At 32.8% G+C, this 24711-nt stretch overlaps 1 protein-coding gene across 1 annotated transcript; it reads right to left on the bottom strand.

Annotated features, from left to right (window-relative positions):
- Positions 1-3298: 3298 nt before the first annotated feature.
- On the bottom strand, positions 3299-18069 carry LOC101501088 (uncharacterized). Its single transcript, XM_073369806.1, has 10 exons — positions 15207-18069; positions 14526-15131; positions 13044-14085; positions 11908-12196; positions 11678-11802; positions 10223-10680; positions 8904-8932; positions 5260-5931; positions 4888-5090; positions 3299-3864 (listed from the first exon to the last, which is right to left on the bottom strand). Exons 1-9 carry the CDS (start codon positions 17783-17785, stop codon positions 4921-4923), a joined length of 5970 nt encoding a protein of 1989 aa, XP_073225907.1. The 5' UTR covers positions 17786-18069; the 3' UTR covers positions 3299-3864; positions 4888-4920.
- Between the last annotated feature and the right edge of the window lie 6642 nt (positions 18070-24711).

A 24711-nucleotide genomic window follows, 5' to 3' on the forward strand; every position in this document is an offset into this window, starting at 1 on the left:
ATCGACTGACTAAATTAGAAATGAAAATTGCACAAGTCAGTAGCACCCCAGTTTTGAGGGTAATCGATTGACAAATCGATTATACATTTCTCAAAGTAAACCTGATTGAAATAAATCGATTGGACAAGTCACAGTGATACCCCAATTTTAAGGATAATCGATTGGCAAATCGATTGCTTAAATATCACTTGCAAAATAACTTTTCCTGTGACATACAAATCGATTGGACAATCTATGTTGTAAAATTTCAATCAAGTAAAATTTGGTTGCAATCGATTGGGAAATCGATTGAACTAAATCCCAGGTAAGAACGTTTACAGACAAATACATACAAATCGATTGGTACGTCGATTAACATCAAAATAGCTGAGTCACTGACTTAAACACAATCGATTGGCAAATCAATTGACAGAACTTTTGAAAACCCAGTGAACTCTGAGCTTATGACCAAATCGATTTTAAGTATTTGTTAATCGATTATGAAGATTTGATAAATCGATTATGGAATCGATTGATATGTGTTTCAGTTTGAACATAACATCTGCAATCGATTACGAAATCGATTCATATCAGTCTTAACATAATCACTGAAAAATGTTGTTTAAAGAATCGATTGGCAAATCGATTGGCTTATATAGTTTCAAGATTCAAGAAAAACAAGACACACGATAATCGATTGGCAAATCGATTAGACTGGTTTATCACTTTACGAAATCGATTGGTAAATCGATTGATTAATATGTTTTTCAGAAACTATATAAACTGTCTTCAATCATTCTTTCAATAACAATCTGAAATACACTTTGAATATTCTTGATATACAAAAGAACTATCAATAACACTTGGTTAATACACTGAGATTACTTTTTCAGATCATAGAAAAAGAGATTATCAACAATCAATGAGATAGCTGGAAAAGTGATCTTGAAAGACAAGTGTTCTCATGAACAATCTTTGAATATCCAGAATTGTGAGAAGCCATATTGACCAAGATTGAAGACTACTTTTTGTTCTTCCTTAATTTTGTTTGTAATAATTCTTTGAAACAAAAACGAAAGCGAGAAAAGCCAGCTAGAAACTGGTGGCTACTTTCTTGGGTGAGAGTGCTCAACAAGAAAGAGTCGGACTTTGATTCTGTGTTAGATTGCTGAGTATCTACAAGGATCAGAGGGTGATCAATAGGAAAGAGATCATTAAGATAGATAGGTTTCGGGGAGGAAACTGGACAATCTGTAATTGATTCTTTCTATTGGAGAAGAAAATCTGAAATCCGTTTGGATTGTCAGGACTGGATATAGGTTGTCAAGTTGACAACTGAACCAGTATAAATTCTTGGTGCAATCTTCTCTAACCCTTAACTCCTTTAATTTTCTATCTTGATATATCTGTATATGTGATTAATATTAGATGCATGTTAAACATATTCTGTGATAAGTAATATTGTTTAATCTGATAATTTGACTTGTATGCATCTTGATTAATCTCATATCAATCTAACAAAACTTGCTAATCTTGTATGCCACAATATAAATTCCGTTGTGTGTATGAAATTGATTTAATTTCTTAAAGAACCGATACATTCTGATATATTCCGATTATTACGAGGTCGTACCAACCAACATATATTTGCCTAAACCTGTATTATTATAGTCACAGACAATTTTTTCGTAGCCATATCAAGAGTAAAGAGCAAACAAGGTTGAAATATGTTAATACACCATATGGAAAATCAACATTTACTCCACATAAACAATGTCATCTATAAAAAAAATATTCCAAAATGTGTGACATGTAAGTTTATAAATTTTGTTATCGGATATATATATATATATATATATATATATATATATATATATATATAATTAAATAATGTAATTAATTTGTCTAAACAGAATGTTAATTATTTATTAAATAAGCTCGTGTATTAATGTCACAATTTATTTAGTAGCATGTTAAGTCTATCATAGAACCAACTTGATCATGTTACAATTCAATTGCCTCATTTATTGCAGCATCTCCACATTGATTTTTGGCTACTTCGTCATACATTTTTTTTATTTATCAATTTCATGGATATCACTTCAGGTGCTCCATATTCCAAAAGGACGTCACTAAGAGATTCACAATTTGAACTGCATGGAGAATATTTTGTGATGAAAATAATTTTCTTCCTGCAAACAATTTTAAACTTTATTTTTGTTGATCAATATGAAATAAACGATATTGAACTGAAAAAATTGTTATCTTCGTTCCTATTTAAGTAATTTAAGACTACTACACATAGTATTAGTTTATGCACTTCTAATCTATTATTTTTGTGATTGTCAATGGTGACAATATATCGTAGATATTATATTCGTTTTTAGTGTTATTGTTATTGATATTTTATACACTTAACATATACAAACGCAACGCATTTAAATTTATGTTTATGACAATATCATTATAAATTATAATATTTTATTATTTAATTAATATATTATAATAATTTTATTATATTTTATAAATATTGTTAAAATTTTTAAGATAAATATATTCAACCAATGCCCAATTCATGCAACGCATGGGTACTTTACCAGTTTTATAAATAAATAAAAAATCACAAATGAATCGATCTAGGTATGTGAGTATCACATACTTGAATTTGTTTAAAAGAAATTATCGCCAATATAGATTTAGTTATGTGAGTATTACTTACTTTGCGAGTAATCTACGAATAGTCCTAAGTTTTTTTTTATTTTTTTTTTATGAATAGACCTATTTTTTTAGCTTTAATATTTTGGTGTTTTAAGTGACATTGTGAGTTTACTTGGATTGTCGACGGGGCATGGTAGAGCAGGGAGTGCTCCCCCACTCCTTGCTCAATCATAAGTTTCAATCATGCACAATTTTTTTAACTTAACAAAGTGTATTTAAATTTGAAAGATTGATTGTGAAGCGTAAGTAATCGAGTACTAATTGAAGTATAATTTTTATATTAAATAAAGAGTATAATTTAAAATGGAAAACGCTAATATGTTTAAGCAAGTAATTGATTCTCCCAAGGAAATAATTGATCATCGTGTCTAAAGAAAACACATAATCAATTTTGAATCAAAGTAATTGGTTCACCGGTTTGAAGAATTGATTATTTTGATTTCAATCTTGATCTTCTAATAAAATCGAAATATAGAAACAAAATCAATTTTTGACTCATGATGACCAATTTTTAACATTTTGATTCGTATCACGGCTAAAAGAAAACAGAAAATACACATAACACATTGGAAGTGTGTGTGTGTGTTTGAGGGAGGCAGGGTTTGAATATAAAAGACCCAAGTAATTTCCAATTGAGTGCCATCCAAAATGATTCCTATAGGAAACGGCAAAGTTGCAAAAACCTCTCCTTACAAAGCAATGGTCTGTCAACAATTCATAATGATTACCAATATTCGATTCACTAAAATCAGTAACGATTTATGTACTGATTCCTACAAAATTTGATTTGAAGGAACCAGACAAGGGGGGGCAATCCTTAAATTTTTTAAAAAAAAAATTCTACAGTACAACAATCAATGCTGATGGGTTAGAATAACAATCATGAATGCAATTGATGTATGAATTCTGTGTCCTGATTGCAACTATCTTCTGCCTTTCTGCACTATCAAGCTTGTAGTTTCTTTGTTCTTCTCTCTTTCCAAGAAGGTTGAAACAGAAGGCACACATCAGAGAAGAAGCCAGTCAAGCAATCATTCCTTTTACAGCTATAAAGAAAAATCTTTTTTTTTTAACAAAAATAAATATTTGCCACCATATCCTTGCAGGGAGAAAAATAACCCTACAAGCCGATGTCCAGCCACGTCCTTTCAAAGCAAACCATTACACCTGAAATGAAGATAAACAAATATCATAATCGAGCACTCAAGTTATCACTAGACCTGAAATGAAGCTAAACAAACAAAACAAACTCTGCACAAAAGTTATTTCTTAGTTCGATTTTGATGGAGTACTTTGACATGACATAAATCAATATGTATACGAATTAAATTGGACACTCGCGAGTCGACAATCTATATAACACAGTACAGACAAAAAATTCTAAACATCCAATATGAACAGAGTTATGTACATTGACGAAGTTACAAAATCTTAATTTTAGATACCAGCAAACTTGTTGATTCAATACTATGGTACATTAGTAGGCTCCTAACAAACGACTGTATTCAACATTTTCAGCTTAACCCATATGGTTCTCGAATTAAAGAAGAAAAATACCTGATATCAGTAAAGTCATCTCAATAAGCATCTTTTCCAAAAAAAAAAACAAATGAATCATAACCCCCAAACCTGAAAACTAACATAACAACTAACACTTTGCCTATAAAACTAACATTTTGAACTACCATCTATTACTGTGTCGATACAGCATTTGGTGGGTTTGACCATGTTAATAACTACATGACCTCAGTAGTGACAGTGTGAAAATTTAGGAACAAATATTGTCCTGTATGATTGAAGCCAAACCAACACAAGATACAACTTCCACTTCCCGTTCACAACAAGAAAGAACAACTATTCTCCTGTATGATTGATACCAAACCAAGACAAGAAACAACTCCCACCAATTTCCATGATATCTAGGTTAAATTCACAGCTATTAAATATTGGGCTTCAAAGTCTCTCACAAACGATTACCTCCAAAAGTTTTACAAATATGGTTGAATTTCTAATAAATATTCTTTTAATGTTAGGAAAGCTTCCTATGTACAGTACAGGTTACAGCATAAAATACAACACAAAATGCCATTCATTATAAATAAATAAAAGTGCATAATTTGTTCATTTGACCTTTAAATATGTAACTCTTCATGTCAATCAACAATTCAGAACTAGAAAAGGCAAACATACCTCACTCAGAGGTTGGAGAGAAACACGGTTAGATCATTCCTCTTGACACTCAATTGTAGCATCCTGTTCAGTGTGAGACAACGCATTAATCTTCACGTGGGGACAGATCGGAGCAATCCTATCACGACACACATGGCACCTAAATCCAATAAGTTGTCTGGCATTCTCTACAGAGAGACCAAAAGCATCCCCATGAAACCAATCTGCATAATAGCATCTAATACTTTAGTTATACAACATATTTCGAGTAGTATACCGACTTTTAAAATATTTTGCTACTTGTAAGTTGCAACATAAAATAGCTTTTCCTTTTCCAACCAATTCCCCAGCACAAAGGAAGAAACACAAACAGAACGGAAGAAAGGTGGTTACCTCCACAAATTTCACAAGCAATGTAATTTGATGTAGCTTCATCTCCACAACAAAGGCAGCATTTAGGACAATCACGGGAACCAGAAAAATCTTCAGAGGTAATATGCTTTTTCTCTTTAAAAAGCATTACTCGTTCATCATTTGGCTTTCTAGAAAACCGAAGACCATTAAGCCAGTAACTGTTACAGAGTTCTGTTCTTTTCTTACATGCGCGAGTGACTGCAAATTTTTTATGCTGTCCAGTAGGTTCCTTGGGCTTTTGAGACGTCACTTTCTTGGATTTACTTTGCTTTCCTTTTTTACGTCCTACATTCCTTTTACTTTGAATTCCATTTTTACGTCCTCCAATCATTTGATTGCGCAGATACAATGATTTAGCCTTCCTAGTAGAACGACGAAGAGGTACAATTGATGAGATGTTCTTACTGTTTCGAGATATCACCTGCTGCACCTTACTTGATGCCTTTTTCTTGCCTTTAAGTTTCACTGATTTACAAACCAAAGGGACACTCTTACAATTCTGTGATTGAATCTTTTGCAGTTTTGAGCCAATTTTCCTTTTATTAGTATTAGTCTTTACATGCAACCCATCCTGGCATCTGCGACATGAATATGTGCATTCAGTAGCTCTTGTGCCACCTGATTTCTTGGCATGCCTCTTGTGGAAAAATCCTACAAAACGTCAAATGATAGTCAGATGTCGAAGTAAAAATACTGTTCATGAAGATAGCCAACTTTCAGAAATGAAGTGACATAAAACAAATACCAAATTAATCAAAACTTATCAACACATTCACATTACTAGACAATAAAAAAAATCATGGATTTCCATCTAATGTGCAGAGAATCTCAAGAATACAATCAAAACTGAACATTAAATACAATAAATACGAATATAACTTGTTGTTTACAAATCTCAAATGAATTAATTCTTTCTTAACCTATCTAGATCTGGTTATCCCCTCCCCCCTAATTGACTTATCCTAAAGGTTTTAGTTTCATAATCTACATGATGTTATAAAATATATACCTTAAAGTCATTCAACATTGATTAAACAACACAGACCAACCCTGAAATCCAATAGTTATGGAATTTATATAGTTCATCTGAAGTGTGGAAAAACGCAAGTGGCCCAATAACAAAGATCTCAATACACCTCTCACACCCAAGATTGGGCAGCTAGATCATGAACAAATGCAAGAAGCCCAATATAATTCAAATACCATATAAGAATTTGGGCTAGACTTAACAATAAAAGCTAGCTCGAGTGGTGAGAATTGTCCAAGTCTTATAAGGACAACTTTGGTCATATCACTAGTCGATGTGGGACCTCAACGACATCTTAATAATAACATTAACAAAAACAACAACGAATTTATTACACATACGGATAGGGTTTTATTTATTACATAAGTAAATCACTTTTTTAACAAAACATTTTTCGATAAATAATACAAGGTTCAATAATAGCTCATTGAGCTCAAGCTACTTGTGAACTGAAAAGAATAAGCCAAACTTAGGCCAACAAATGAGCTTGATTCCATATTGAATAGAGCATGACCCCAGCCTAGATCGATCACTCATCTCGATTAACTTTCGACCCTTCAGGTTGAACAAAACATACAAATTTGAAAGAAAAAATAGTTTATATAACTTTAAAAAGTTTGAAAATTGGAATTTATTTTTATTTTAGTTTTTAAGATTATCTAACCAAGAAAGGTGTTTGCTTTGTATTATTATACGACGAATTTAATCACTAATCTTGAAAATACTAAGGTAAGACAATTATACTCACTATTCACTAAATCTGAATTTTACCAAACATAGTTACTGAATTCTATATTAACTATGTATCCATTTTGAAGTAAATTGAATTCCTTAAATAAATGCTCCATTTAGCACTTCTATCATCTAAATCACTCTTTTCCACATTAATTTAAGCCCAAGAACATAAAGTGCACCATGCACTGTGCCGCATGACACATTTAGTGGTTCTTTGGATTACTCGATAAAATTAGGTAAAATATAATACTTGGCTATTGCACAAGGAGGAATGCACCAATTGCGAAAATAAGCTATGCAAGCACAAATAATCTTATTCTAGAGACACCGTGCATGGCCAATGTCTCAAGTGATCTATGGTACATGCATCCCGTGACTCACTAAAAATAAATGCCAAAAAGACCAGTGATCTAGCACATATAAAAACATCATTTGGATGGATGAGTGGTCACAACAAAAAAAAAAAAAATTAGAAATTGAAGCATTAAAAAGACAGTTGGGATAACACCTATAGTGAATGAACGGAGAAATCTAAATTTAGATGAGTCGGGAATGTGTGGAAGAAACCCATAAAAGCATTAACAAGGTGGGTAGATCAAATGCAGAATAGAGCAATAGCTAGAGATAAAAGAAGCCCAAGGAAACTAACAATTAAGAAGGATTTGGATTTAAGCGGTTTTTCTTTAGACATGATTTATGATAAGACAACATGACACGGTTTAATCCATACAGCAGACCACGTCTAATGAGAAAAAAATTTAGATGTTGTATAATTTATTTTCAAATTTGTGTTAAACTATAGAGCCCATTTTGGGTCTTCATGTAACATAAGCTTTACGGAGAGTTGTTTCTTCACATGACATAAAAACTTCTAAGGACCAATTGGTTGAAAGCTCTATCCCCATCACCCCATTTTGAAGTTGCGTTGAATTTGTAGTACAATAGCGTAGGTTTGAGCATTTTCCATGCTTCAAGCTCAAAAGGTTCTTGCATGAGGAAACATAGTAGAAAAATCTAATGCAAAAATTATGACTTCCAAAAAACTCAACAATATATGATGGAAATCCAAATAATTAATACAGTATCTATAGGGCATAACATAAGAACACAATTTTAGGATTTTATCAAGGTTTAAATTATTGACTATTATACTTCAGCTTATAATTTTCACGTATTTAATTTATGGGGTTCCTACAAAAGGCCACTTTCTGAGTTAACTATCAATCATTTCTTTATCCCAATCTTATTACCCCTATCGTTGTTCTCTCCTATCCCTCATGCAGTACCAGTTGAAGCATAGGCCGATTAGGCACACCCGATCCTGACCTTAAACTTAGCTTTCTCTCAAAGAAAGATGGGGGCAACAAGGACCGAAATCCAAACCACTTGGTCCGAGGATTTGGTACCATGTAATGAAACTAACTACCCCAAAAGCTTAAGCTGTTAGTTGAAAATAAACCATGAGTTAAATTTTTAATACAATGTTCAATTGTTGACTGGTGATTTGAGAAGCTTTCTATTGAATTTTCAATTACAAAAGATATTCCCTATCAACTTGTCAAGAAGGGTATATTGTGATAACAATGAAAATTGTGACTAAGCCCTGCTGTCTACCGATTAAACAATAACATTGAAAAGCCTTCATAAGCAACAAGTTAGATGGAAAATATAGTGATGTTGCATCCATATGGTAAGATATTCAATTGACAATTTCAAAATCTGTGAGATACAAGTTATATGCAGAAAATGCAATAATAGAAGAAGAATAACAAATATTTATGAGACAATAAAAACGATTCACCAGCAGCAAGCCAAAATTGACGAGGAAGAAGAAAAACACAGATATAAGACAATAACACACCTTTGCAATAAAGGCAACTCACAGCTTCACTGCCAATTTAAGAAGAAAAAAAAAATCATAAGTAACAAATTAAGTAATTAATAAGGCAGAGATATGCTTATAAAAAAAAGGAAGAAATATCTCAGTGCACTAAACCGTCATCTGTGATAAGATTAACAAACAAAAGATAGAAAGATATATAAAAAATATAAAAAAAAAAAAGAATTCAAATCTCTCACTGGTGTATTTAGCCACACAGACAGCCAGACATACGTAATGACAAAATGAGAATTCATTAAGATTTAAGAAGAAAAAAGTACAAGAAAGGATGACACTCAATTCACCAATAAAATTGAATTTATTACATTACCATGGTCACACCCATAAATTATTCAGTCCACTGGAGAAACAGTCAAACAGATATCATTAATACCAATGAAGATATGAGGAGTAGCCACTTAAACCCTTATACAAACAAAACCCTTTTGCTGCTAAGATATTAGGTGCATTTGTCACAGTTTCTTAGTAAAATAATCATTTTTTAAAATAAAAAAAAAAATAACCACTTTATAAAGTTTTCATCTGTTTGTTACAGCTTTTTAAAAAAATGCAAATCTGAAAATAATATAGAAACTGCTTACAATGTTAAGTTGTTTTTAGTAGCTTTACAAAAAAAAATCATTTTTTTAACTTTTTTTTTAAAATTTATTTTAACTATGACAGACAGACACAAAACAACTTCTTATTTTCTTAAAAATCTCTAAATTATGAAATACCAAAATAATTTTTTTTACATCTATAACAAACGGACCCATTATACACTACATATCTACTTTAAAATGCTTGCTGGGTTTTCTCATGTAGGCAAAATTTGAAAAGTCAGTTTGTAAGTATCAACCTTCGGAGAATCCAAGAAAACGCTACTGTTAACCTATGAATCATAACCTTACGCAGTCCTACAGCATACTGGCTTATGCGCATAACATTAATTAGTGATACAAGAATATAGAATCATCCTCATACATAACCACGTATAATAATAGTAATACTTGCTAAAATGAAAATATTAGACTAATCATTTAATGAGTTATAATAATAATCCTTGGAAGTTTACTCAAGTATATATTTCTTACAGACCACAAATATCCAAGATTGAATTATGGTTCTCATATCAGATATGGATTGATATTTGGGAAAAGAATATTCGGTTACAAGAGAAAGGAATACAGTCAGTAACTAAGAAAATCAGATTTGTCCATTCTAGAAAACAAATATGAAAAACCAGATTGATATTATGGTCCTCAACAACATTTATCCAGATGAGTGAATAATGCAAATACCTGATTGGAACATCTTTTTTGCAATGCCCACACTGATGAAAATTAGATTTTTCCATTCTAGAAAACAAATATGAAAAACCCCTTTGTTCAGGAACCCTCTTTACTCTACCAATCTCAAGAAATTTTCCGAGCGTCTTATCATTGGACTTGCGGACAATTCTTCTTTCCTCAAAATTTTTTACAAGATGTAAAGGAACATAAGACTCGTTCAGCCAATACTTTTTCTTCTCACTCGAGGGTTGTTCCAACAAAGAGCCATGTTTAATAACAACATCTGGAATAGCCCTTCTCTTCCCAAAATCAAGAAGGTATTTCACTGATTGTCCATCTGTGCACTTTCTGCGTACAATTGCCTTTTTGAATAGCCTGACAGATTTTCTAGATTCCTTGTCCAACACATATAGAGGATGGTTATTCTCAATATCATGCCACCTTATGTTTGAATATAGTTCTCTAACCTGAAAATGTGACATAGTTTGTCTTGGATTACAAGAGGTAGATATTTCACTAAATGAGAATAAGACATTAAGTTCATCAGCACAAACCAATTATAAAAGACCTGAGAATAACATCGAACCGAAAGCTATTAACATGCGCATATGCTTTCATCATTCCAATATATTAACATTAGAATAAATTGTTTGATGAGCAGGATGAATATTGGGCTTGCCTATTCATTTTGCCACAGTTTTATTTCGCCTTTTTGAAAGATATCAGCAAAAACAAGAAGGCTAATTTTTTTGTTAAAATTTGCAGTTTCTGCAACTCTCTCATGCATATGGTCGAGCAGAATCCTTTGCATTTTAGCAGCATCTCTATTCCACTAGCAATCCTCAGAAATAAGGATTGTGATTGTTGATTATAACCATAATTACGATTATTCTCTCTATTTGTTACAGTTGATGTAGTTTTTAGTTTCCTATTTTTCCTTATTTTTAGAGATTATCTGTTGTATAAAAATATGTACAATTTCATTGTGTAATGCAAGCAAGTCATCAATCCTAAACAACTGAACTTGGTATACAGAGCAATCTGGTACATTTCATTTCCACTATTATATATGACAACTTATTGTCCAACACTTGGGCCAGCATTCCATCTTGGGTGGAGTCGCGCTTCAGCAACTTCCCAAAAACAATAAGAAACAATCGCCATAATAGGTAATGCAAAATTGAAATGAATGATCTTATTTCTCCCAAAAAATAATTAATATCTGTCATTGTAATTGGCATAAAAACTCCAGATTTTAACACAAGCAATTATAATAGAAAAGTTTTGAACTTCAAAGAAAAATTGAAAAGTTTTGAACTTTTCATGTTTAAAGTACAAAAACATGCAAAGTGTCTCCAATAATTAACTACACCGTCAAAAGATTGCATATGAGAGGGCATCGATAAACCACAAGCACCGGTAAAGTCAGATGGCAAAAGCAGTCACCAAGTAATATAATCATACCTGTAAAGCAAGCTGCTCAACACTTGTTGAAATCTCAACAGAAGCCCGCCAGGCAACATACCGGCTTCTCTTTGCAAAATCTGAATTCTCAGGATATAAAATACCTGGTATCTTTGTACGCCCAGCTGCAGAATTTCAAATTTCCAAATAAATTCAAAATAATCATTAAGATGAATAGGCTCCTAACACAACCACCACCAATGATATACTACAGAAAACAATTATCAAACCTTGTCTAGCGGCTTTGGTAATAAAGGACCGAGGCAAAACCTTCCAATTAAACAACTTTCGGGAAACCCTACCACCTCTCCACCAATACATTCCCAAACCACCAGTAGTGTTTGAAGCTGAACTGGATTCAATATTTGAATGCCTGGATCTTTTCCTTCCAACACCATGCCTTGAGGATGTGCGCGCTGAACCAACCACAATATGAGTGGCAGATCCCATAGTGGCCACAGAATCCACATGCTTCAACCAATCAGCTGAAAGTGCACGATGTCTCAAATTGGATTCCAACTGCATAATTCAAAATTAGAATGTCAGACATTCAAATAAGAATAGGGCCTGTTTGATTGACATAATAGATAATGATGGATGTGATAAGAGGGTTGGATGAGAGTGGGTTATGATATAGACATAAACTTCGATCCTATCTTATGAGTGTACCTTAAACTTTGAAACGATTTCCAATGATAAGTTTCAATTATTTTGAAGGATAAAGGAGACAAGGATTTGGTGTAAGCGTGCAGTTTAGGTAGTTTTCAGGTATATTAAGTTTGATGAATGGCGTTTTTTCCAAGTGTCTCTTCAATCTCTTTGCCCTTGAATTTTTCAGACAGATTGATCTTATGTCTTCTCTATGGTACTTTGCTCATGATTGTTTAGAGGGAAATATTATTGCTGGTATGCAAGGATATGGACAACTCATTGCATCATTGAGCCAATTTGACTCTTTTTTTACCGCTTTCTTCTTTGTAGGAGGATTTCTGATCCTTCTTCTCCATGGGTACTTAATATCTTTTGCACTTATATACTCAATTATTAAAAAAGTAATTTGGGAGAAAAAAAAAACAACCTTTCAATTAACAAAAAGTACAAGAAATAGAAAGCGGATCAAACTTCGGCACAATCCAAGATAAAATCTCAACCATTTTAATTTCAAAACTACATTTAATTTTTTTTTTTAAAAAGGTGTTTTCCCCTTTTTACTTGATTTCCATTAACTCTGAATGGCAAAAAGAACTTAGAAATGAGCCGACCAATGATGTCAAATGAGTTTTCATAACTTGTAGTAGGCATGAGATAGTCATACTATTGATATCTGAAAAAATGATTGACAGAGAGAGGGAGAATATATTCTTACAAGAAGCAATAATCGTTTAACAGGAAGAAAATCAGACGTCTTCAAAAGATCCTTATGCCAAAGATTCGTTTGATGCAGATTCAACCAAGGACCCGATAAAAGACCCCGTAATCGAACCTCGAGAGAGAAAATATGGCATATTATCTCTCTAAGATGTCCACTCTGGATTTTCCCGGGTTGAAGCCCGACTGAAGTACTTTTAGACACTTCAGAAAGAGGTTTCACCACAGAAACGTACAAGCAATCTCTGTCATCATTTGCAACCTTGCAAGAAAAGCACCACCCGCATTTTTCATTTTGAGCAGCTGAGTTCAAGTTTTGAATACTTGGCCAACAAAAGTTGGTGGACATCTTCATGATTGCCTTTGCTTGGTCAGAAATTATTTCTTCTTCAGTCATTATAATATTCTTATTGTTCTTTTCAGGTAACTTACACATCAACTCCTGCGCAACTAATGAGGCCACCCTCGCAAAGCTGTAATAGTTTATGTAGTCAGTCCCACTAGGTGCTTGTGATGTATCCTTATTGTTAGTATAAGGGGTACTGCTAACACCTATGGAATCATATATCCTGTGCATCTGAACACTCTCAATGCCTGATCTCATATGTGCGGTATCAGCTGATCCTTCTGAGGCAATACAAGGACTCTCGATTGTTGTTACAGAGTCTAATTGGTTCCCAACTTTTCGGAAGTCTTGGCCATCGTGAGTACAACAGTCAATAGTTGAATTTTTCTCCAACTTTTTCTGATTGTCAACCGGATTCTTGTCCATACAAGTTTCTGAAGAAGTAAGAGGTGCTGAAGATGTAGGCTTAGCATAATATTCAGCCGTCATTTGCATGTTCTTGCAGGAAATTTGATTAAAGACTGTGGAGTTACTAGCCCCTGCATTTAAGTTAGCCGGAATATCCCAATGCTTGTAGATAGCCATTAATAAGTCTCGATTAAAAGTATCCATAGTCTTTAGAACTTCAATTACACCGTGTATATCCTTTCTATGGTAGTATTTGAACAAGGACCCTGCGTCTAATGAGTTTGAACTGCAAAGGTTTCAGCAAGAAATAAAATTAATGCATATAAATATGTTAGACAAAGCAGAGAACAGGTTTGGTGGCGCTTCAACATGTGACCTGCTTTACATTTTTCACATTGACAAGAACACAATTTTCAAAGTTCACACTTACTGTACAAAACTAAATTTAGGGAAGAGTTGGTTTGTGATGGAAAAGAATGACCAAAAAGACGTGCACTACAAAAAATGAAGGAAATCAACGTGTCACATTCTAGATTCCCTGCATAATTCTTGTTGGGTACATTGGAAATAATTGTGGAACAAGCGGCAGAGCAGTCCAACGTTCCAACTGAAAGTCATAGGCCGCTTCCCATAACTTTTTGTGACTTATAAATTTACATTTCACAAGCCAAGAGATGAACAAACTATAATGCAAGTTTATTCAGAAAAAAGAAATAATAAACTTACACTAACAGGTAACCGCAGCTACCAAAATAAAGACAGCCATGAGGATCAATTCCCAACAAGTCTGCTCCTCGAAGTGACCTTCGCGATTTCATCCAATCCCGGTGCGTGCCAATAGCACACTCGGGGCAATACCAGTCACCTTCAGGCAGATTGTCACTTGCAAGCCCGACACACCTTGAGTGGAATGCAGAGGGGCAACCATCACAACATATTAAATTACCATCCATCTTGCAAAGGCAACATTCATCACTGTTCAAGTCATTTGTGCTGTCCACAATCTCCTCAGTCAAGCAAGAGCCACCAGAAACATCCATTACAGCTCTCTTTTTCTTGTCAAAATAAATATTCTGATCAAAACCCATACCGGTCTCTGTTACCAAAGATCTTCTGTTAAGCTCTGACCTTATGGTGTCTGCTTCAATCATATCATCACACAGGTACTGAAGAATCTCAAGCTTCAAAATTACAGGTTGTTTGTAGTAGTCAGTTCTGAACATTGAGAGGTTAGCATCAAAACTAGTTTTAAATTGTGAACTATGAATCAGAAGGTACTCGGCCATGAAAATGGGCCATGTGATCAAGTCCAAGAAATCCCAGTTAAGATTCCTGCATAGAAGGAAAAGTATAAAAATCGAAAACAGATTACAGGCATGGTCAACGAAAATTTAAAATAAAATATACCTCAGGCAAATGGATGCAGATTGGCAACCCTCATTGGAAAGAAAATCCAAATGCTTTCTCAGAGTTTGCAAAATAGAAACATGAATGCTGTCAAATAATGCATTGGGGGTTTCAGATTTTAGTGCAGCTACAAGATCTTCCAACTCAAATGGACTCAAAAATAACAAGGTACTGAACGATCTTAAACAAGAATATACAGAAAAAAATTCAAGAACAGGAATGTCATCTAAATTCAAATTTTGAGAAGAAGGGGGCAATTGCAGCTTCGGAATAGGAACATTGCACTGTTCATGTTTCTCATTTCCCAGCATCAAAAGTTTTTCTTCTGTTACACTGGTTTCCAGGGACGACAAAGGATCATCGATCATCTCCACTGATACTGCACTTGAAACTCGTTTTCTAGCTGATGCCCGGCGAGAACTCCTCCTCAAAGCCGTGTCCGGAGTGGCTTTTAGATTGTCTGATACTTTTCTTCTCTTCCTCTGATTACTTCCTTGTTTGCATAGACTTCCCGGATCATTTTGGTATTCATTAACTACGGCAGCACCGGCTTCAAAGGAAACATAATCAAAATCCCTAACAGAAATATCATCCGAAACCCGAAGAGGGTCAACAGCCGCCACATTTTCTTTGCCATCATGACCTTCCTTTTCCTCGATCAAACACAAAGAAGCATCTTCAGCTATATGCCCAACCGAAACATGAAACTCCTCCAGTTTGATAGCATCAGAGGCACAATTCAAATTACCTAGAACACCATCACCTCCCGTAGACCTGTGCTTAACATCCGACTCTTCTTCTAGCAGCTGCCTCGTCACACCATCTACCTCAGAATACCCATTTCCGTCAGCACAACCCTGAGCTTCCTTAACTTCTTCACACACACCCACATTCAAATCAAATACACATTCCTGCCTCAAAGTTTCCCCTCCCAAATTCACATCAAAATTCACATCAACCTCATCATTCACATCCAAATTCAAATCAATGCAGTCTCTTCTCTTCAAACTACCCTCATCATTAAAAGCCGAATCACAAACACCATTCACATCAATATCCTCATTCAAATCAAGCCCGGCATTCAAATCAATACCATCTTTAACACAATTTCCATCATTATTATTAATATTAATAATATTATTATTATTAATACTATTATCAGGAACACCATTCAAATTCAAATTCTCATTAAAACCAAAATCATCTAAATTCAAATTTTGAGAAGAAGGGGGCAATTGCAGCTTCGGAATAGGAACATTGCACTGTTCATGTTTCTCATTTCCCAGCATCAAAAGTTTTTCTTCTGTTACACTGGTTTCCAGGGACGACAAAGGATCATCGATCATCTCCACTGATACTGCACTTGAAACTCGTTTTCTAGCTGATGCCCGGCGAGAACTCCTCCTCAAAGCCGTGTCCGGAGTGGCTTTTAGATTGTCTGATACTTTTCTTCTCTTCCTCTGATTACTTCCTTGTTTGCATAGACTTCCCGGATCATTTTGGTATTCATTAACTACGGCAGCACCGGCTTCAAAGGAAACATAATCAAAATCCCTAACAGAAATATCATCCGAAACCCGAAGAGGGTCAACAGCCGCCACATTTTCTTTGCCATCATGACCTTCCTTTTCCTCGATCAAACACAAAGAAGCATCTTCAGCTATATGCCCAACCGAAACATGAAACTCCTCCAGTTTGATAGCATCAGAGGCACAATTCAAATTACCTAGAACACCATCACCTCCCGTAGACCTGTGCTTAACATCCGACTCTTCTTCTAGCAGCTGCCTCGTCACACCATCTACCTCAGAATACCCATTTCCGTCAGCACAACCCTGAGCTTCCTTAACTTCTTCACACACACCCACATTCAAATCAAATACACATTCCTGCCTCAAAGTTTCCCCTCCCAAATTCACATCAAAATTCACATCAACCTCATCATTCACATCCAAATTCAAATCAATGCAGTCTCTTCTCTTCAAACTACCCTCATCATTAAAAGCCGAATCACAAACACCATTCACATCAATATCCTCATTCAAATCAAGCCCGGCATTCAAATCAATACCATCTTTAACACAATTTCCATCATTATTATTAATATTAATAATATTATTATTATTAATACTATTATCAGGAACACCATTCAAATTCAAATTCTCATTAAAACCAAAACCAATTTCATTTCCTAGTTGTTCAACACTCCCACTACCATTCCCATTTCCTACAAGATTCCCTTCATTCCCGCCACTAGAATCATCACCATTCAAAGTCCCGCTAAATTCACTACCCGCCACAAAATTATCACTGACATTACCTGAAAACGCGGTCGTTTCGCACTTCGTCTGAACACGGCGTCTTTTTTTGGGTTTCCGACCAGCACGAGCCTTGACCTTAGGAACCTCCAGTTGAATTTCCAAGAGCGAAGCAACTTCAGAGACTTCCAACTCCTCGCAATCACCGTTTTCGTAAACGATCTCGAGAAAACCCGACGAAGAGTCGTGAGATTTCACAGTTCCGGAGACAATCCCAACACCTTTCAACTCTTTCTTAACGATTTTTCCGACGAAATCCATCTTGGAAGGAACAAAGACAGTGTGATCCCTACCAAGATGAATTGAGAGGGGAGATTGACTTTGAAAATGAAAAGAAAAAGAGAAGAATCAAAGAGCAAAACCCTCAGAGCAGATTCAACAGAAAGAAGAAAAAAAATAGAGAAATTTGGAAATGGAAAGGAAGGGACGCACAACACAACACACGCAATGTAAATGAGAATGTAGAGAGAGAGAGAGGGAAAAAAAGTGCGGAAGTTGGGAACGAAATCCAAGTGCTACTCTCTCTCTCTCTCTAAAAATTGTAGTAAGTGGGTCAAACCAAGAAGTAGTGCTGACTAAGGAGCTTTGGGGTTTTTTTTTTTAACAAAATAATGTAGCTATTTTTTTTTAGTTGGATTGTTGTTGCAAATGATAATAGAATAATGTTAGTGACATATTCTTTAACTCTTTTTAACGTTTATTTTTCAATTTTTTTTTATTGATCAAAATTATGTGAGTTCTACTATTGAGTTTACTGTGTTGTCTTATAATCGATTATTTTTATAGTTTATGGTATTTAGAAAGCAATTACAAATAAATGAATTTTTGAGATTTTCATATGAACTAGATTCATGGGCAATGTTCTTATTGATGCATACGTGTATGAATATGAAAAAGGTAACGAAATCGGTGCCTTCACTACAACATCATATGAAAATATTACAATTGAACTCAATACATCGTTTGGAAAAAAAATTGACAAGGTGTAGATAAAAGATCTTTGGAAAATTGTGGAAAGAAACTTCACCAATGTTTATGACATTTTTAAAAGTGACATTGGCGGATTTTCTTGGAATCCAACTAGTTAGTTAAAATTAATATAGACTAGTTAGATTTTTTCTATTATTATAAAATTTGTTAGTTGTTATTAACTTGATATATTTTCTATATTTAAGAGGTTTGTCTCCTTTAAAATAAGAGAACATTATTAATTTTTGATCAATCAATAGATGAGAAATATCCAATCTTGTATTTGTGTGATTCTTAGTTGAATATGGTATCAGGTTAACTTTAAGAATCGTCTTCTCTTTTCTTCTGTTTGTGATCCTTTTTGAGCATTTTTTTCCCATTTCTTTTTGTCCGAAAGAACCATATTCTGATTTTGTAATCAATTATTTTACTCCTTACTATTGACATCCTAATGAAAACCCCTCGTTGAATCTTGTTGTCCCTTCATTGAATAGCAACAAAAAAAAGGGTCGAAGGTTGCCTTAATTTCAAAGAACAAATTGAAGTTTGTTGATGGAACTTTTCCCCAACATGCATCCAACCATTTTCTTCATGACCAATGGATCTGATGCAACATGGTGTTATCTTGGATTCAACATCAATTTCAAAGAGTATCAACAAATCCATTATTTGGATCGATAAAGTCGTTGTCGTTTGGAAAAAAATTTATCAACGATTTTCTCAAGGAGATATCTTTCGAATCTCCGATATCCAAGACGATCTCACTCGCTTCCAACAAGGTAATCTTGACATCTCCAATTATTTCACTCAATTAACTTTTATGTGGGAAGAAATTGAGAATTTCCGCTCAAATCGCGATTGCACTTGCAGCGTCGCCATTGATTTGCGCAAGTATAACGAACAAGATAAGGTGATCAAGTTTCTCAAATGTTTCAATGACCAATACTTTAATGTTAGATCTCATATCATGCTCATTTATCATCTACCTTATATTGACAAAACCTTTCACTCGTTCTTGGTCAACAACGTCAATTAAATATTCTCGTCGTCCTTGATTATCCTGATGAAAGGGCTTCTTTGGCGCTGTAAGTATCCAACAATGGGGGAGGATGTGGCTCTGCTTCAAATAGAGGTCGTGGAAGAGGTGGTCATGGCTTTAATAGGTTTTGTACCCATTGTCAAAGAACTAATCGTACGGTTGATACTTGTTTTCTTAAACATGGTTACCCACCGGATTACACTTCCAAAAATTATAAACATTCAATTAATCTTGTTAGTAACAATGATTCCCAATCTTTAATTCAAGAACAAACTCAAACAACTAATTCCTTAACTGATATTCAACAACAATAAGTGCAAATTCTTCAATTGTATCAACAAACTCTTCCATCACCTTTCAATACTACTACTGAGCAAAATCAAGCATCTACAAATTCAATTTTATCTTTGACGCCTTATATCAATTCTATCTCTACTCCACAAATAGGTAACAATACTATCCTTTTGTTAATTGATACAGATGCTACAGATCATATAGCTTATTTCCTTAAACATTTTTATAGTTATCATTATGTCAAACCTTTCCCTATGAGATTGCCTAATGGTCATAAAACTATTGCTACTATAGTTGGAACTGCCAAAATTTCATATTCTAATTTTTTTTTTTTTTGAAAAATGTTTATTACAAACCTGAATTTACAATCCATCTAATATATGTAACCAAACTGGTCAATTCCTTAAATTGTTTCTTTCTCTTTCAAGGTAACAAATATTTGATTTTGCAAAATTTAACCAAGAAGTTGATTGGTATAGCTAAGAAACATGGAGATCTATATGTTCTCAAAGCTCTTGCCAAAATTTCAACTTTCAATTATAAGCCTTTTTGTGACTCTTCTTGTAATGTTGCTTCTAGTGATGATACCTCTTTATGGCATCTTAGGCTAGGACATGTTTCTGATTTTGTTCATAAATCAATTTCCTTGCAATTTCCTTTTGTATCTTACAAGCATAAACATAATTTTCCTTGTGATATATGTCACTTTGCAAAGCAAAAGAATATCTCTTATCCTAATAGTAATTCTCTTTCTACTCAAATATTTGATTTGCTTCATGTTGACATATGGGGTCCATATGCTACTCCTTCAATTTCTGGTAATAAATATTTTCTTACTCTTGTTGATGATTAAAGTAGATTCACTTGAATTGTTCTCATGAAATCTAAAAGTAAAACCAGACAACATCTTAAGAATTTTATTTGCTACATTGAAACCTAATTTGAAACAAAACTCAAATTTTTAAGAATGGATAATGGTGTTGAATTTATTATGAATGGTTTTTTTTAAAAAAAACGGATCTTTCATCAAATATCATGTATTGGATGTCCTCAACAAAATAGTGTTGTTGAGAGAAGACATCAACACATCCTCAATGTTGCTAGATTTCTTTATTTTCAATCTAAAGTACCAAATAATTTTTGGCTTTTTAGTGTTCAACATGTTGTTCATCTCATTAATAGGATACCTAGTCCTCTTTTAAAGAATCAAACTCCTTTTGTTGTGTTATATAAAGAGCCACTTACTTTACTTCATTTAAAGTCTTTTGGATGTTTGACTTATGCATCTACTATTTATAACCATATAATTAAATTTGACACTCGTGCTAGAAAAACTATGTTCTTGGGTTATAGAGATGGTACTAAAGGATATCTTCTTTATGACTTAGTTTCTCATGCTTTTTTGTTTCTATAAATGTAATTTTTTATAAAAACAAATTTTCCTTTCTCTAAAGATGTTTATGCAGGTGCAATCCTACATCTATACCTCATGTTACCATAGATGATTATGATTTAGAAACTATAGACTTTATTGCTATTGATACTATAACCAATACCCAACAAGATCATCCTAATAGCCCTTAACTAACTAGTCATGATCCATTAATCACCAACTCTGAAATACAAACTACTCATATCCCTCTTAGAAAATTAACTAGAATAATAACTAGGTCTCCTTACCTTTAGCATTATGATTGCAATCTTCTTCCTTCCTAATTACATAATATTGTTTCAACCACCTAAATCATATTCCTTCCACCTTGAGCTATGATAGATGTGTTCCTAATTACAAAGAATTTTGTTTCTCTGTTTCTTCAATTAAGGAACCTCAAACATATACTTAGGTGAGCAAACATGATTGCTGGAACTTAGCAATGAAAACAAAGTTAGCAACCCTTGAAACCACAAACATTTGGTTCATTGTTGATCTTCCAAAAGGTAAGAAACCCATTGGTTGTAAGTGGGTTTACAAGGTAAAATAGTATGCTAATGGTCCTATTGAAAGATATAAAGCTAGGCTAGTAGCCAAATGTTATACATAACTAGAAGGTGTAGATTATTTTGATTCTTTTCTACTGTTGTTAAAATTGTTACTGTTAGAACTATTTTGGTTTTAACTGCTATTAAAGGTTGATTTTTAGAGCAATTAGATGTTAATAATGTCTTCTTACATGGAGATTTACATGAAGAAGTTTATATGTCATTGCCCTTTGGTATGCATCTTACTAACTCTGTTACTTCTCATTCTAAAATTTGCAAATTAAACAAATCTATATATGGTTTGAAACAAGCAAGTGGACAATTGTATTCTAAGTTATCTGAATCTCTTTTATCCATTGATTACAAACAATCTTATGCTGACTTTTCTCTTTTCACAAACATCATTGATTCTAATTTTAGTGTTTTACTTATATATGTTGATGACATTGTCCTTGCAGGCAATGATTACAATGAAATTCAGCAAGTCAAATATTTTCTTAACAAACGTTTTAAAATAAATAATTTTAGGTTCATTAAGATATTTCATTGGTTTATAAATTTCTAAGTATGATAATGGCATTTTACTAAATCAAATGAAATACATTTGTGATCTTTTACAAGACACGGGAACTTTAGCCAACAAACTTTATCTTACGCCTTATGACACTTCTTCAAAACTTCATTTATCTAATTCACCTTCGTATACTGATGAATCGTAATTTAGACGATTAATAGGGCATCTCCTATATCTTACTACAACTTGGTAACTAGATTTTGTGTTTTTCTAGGCGACTCCCTCATATCCTAGAAGTCCAAGAAGTAGCATGTGGTTTTCAGATCTAGTTCAGAAGCAGAGTATCACGCTTTAGCTAGCTTCACGTGTGAACTACAATGGTTGGAATGTATTTTTCATGATTTTGGTATTAAGTTTCCAGCTCCAACTTCTGTTTTTTGTGAAAATAAATATGCAATATACTTGGCTCATAATCCAATTTTTCATGAGCGAACCAGACATATTGAGATAGATTGTCACATAATTAAAGAAAATATCAACAAAGGTCTCCTCGAGCTTATTCCTGTGCATTCTACAGCTCAAACTACATATATTTATACCAAACCTTTGCATAGTCCTTCTTTTTGTAAACTTGTGACCAAGTTTGGTCTATTAAATATCCATACTCCAACTTGTGGGGGAGTATCACAAATAGAACATCGAAATAAGAGTTATTTAAGATTAATAGGAATTAGTTAGATTTTTCTTATTATTATGTGATATGTTACTTGTTATTAGTTTGATATATTTTCTCTATTTAAAAGGTTCATCTCCTCTAAAATTAGAAAACATCGTTAACTCTTGATCGATCAATAGATAAAGAATAATCAATCTTATGTTTGTGTAATTCTTAATTTAATATCAAACTCTGTTGAAACTATACAAGATATTGATGGCCATGTTGCTCGAAATGAGGTGAATTTGGAGAGTTTTGATGCTTCTGTTGGTGATTTTTTTTTACCCGAAACGCAATCACTAGATCCTTATCCTAAGTGGTAGTATTAAGCTAATATAATTAACTAATGGAAAATACAGCCATATGTGCTCAGTTATTATCATACTTGAATAGACATTTTCTTCTAACGAAATATTGACTCGTGTAAATTATTACATTGGCCAACTTGGTGTATTTTGATGAATTACGATTAATTAAATTAAACTTGCACCATACTTTTTCAATTGGATATATTTCCCAAATTATATACAAAGGGATATTTGGTTTTACTTTTGTTACCTTTGAATCATTAGTGGTATAATATTTGGAATAAGCTACGAAAAAAACATTGTTTTACGGCATTGTGAAGTAGGACAACAAATTTTGACTTTTATGAGATGGACTTTTTTTTTCTGTCTTTTGTGCGGTATTAATGTAAATGTATTAATTATCTATTATTAAATTAATTAATTATCTATTATTAAATAAATTATAAAAATAAATTATTTAACAAATTAAAATTGAATTAAAATTGATCATTTTAAATATTAATTATTCATCATCATTAGAAATAAATATTAATGTATCAGATGATATATCATTTAAAATATATTATAATATTATTTTTTAGTTAAAAAATTTTAAAAAATAAGCGGAACTAATTTCAAAAGTATGTAAAAATAAAGGATAAAAAAATTATAGTTAAGCCTAAATATTTTTAGAGTTTTTTATATTTAATTATTTCCCATTTTTATAGTTTTATAAATTTAATTCTTTAATACACTTTTAAATTCTTAAAGTCATAAATGTTTCTTTCCATACATTACACAAAAGTAAATACGAATAAATTTATATTTAAATATTTAACTATTCCACAAAAGTAAACAACACATTAATTTAAATTCTATTAAGTGATAGATGTTTTAATATTTTTTATGGAATAGTTGTTTTAAGATAATTCACACATAAATGCAAATACAGCTTACTCTTAATACATCATTCTTAAATATAGCATTTTTTTATTTTTTTATTTTTTACAAACATTTAGTGTATCATTATGAAAAGTATTCATTCTCAATAAAATTAATGAATATAATATTGTTTAACATTATTTCAAATGAAACATATCATATTTTTATATATATTTAAATGTATCTATAGTCATAATATGTACATTTACGACTCTTATAAAAAAGAAAAGTATATACATTTACGACCTATATGTTAAGTATTTTTGTAATGTAATATCTATATTTCAAATGAAACACGTCGTACTTTTATCTATATTTATATTTATCTATATCATAGTATATATATTTACCATCTATATTTTAAGTATTTTTTTTTGTACATATGACATCTAAAAAAACTCTTGCAGCACAAGAACTATTGACAGTCATTCTTTTAACGCACCTAAT

Source organism: Cicer arietinum, chromosome 6 (genome assembly GCF_000331145.2).
Source record: "Cicer arietinum cultivar CDC Frontier isolate Library 1 chromosome 6, Cicar.CDCFrontier_v2.0, whole genome shotgun sequence".
NCBI lineage: Eukaryota > Viridiplantae > Streptophyta > Magnoliopsida > Fabales > Fabaceae > Cicer > Cicer arietinum.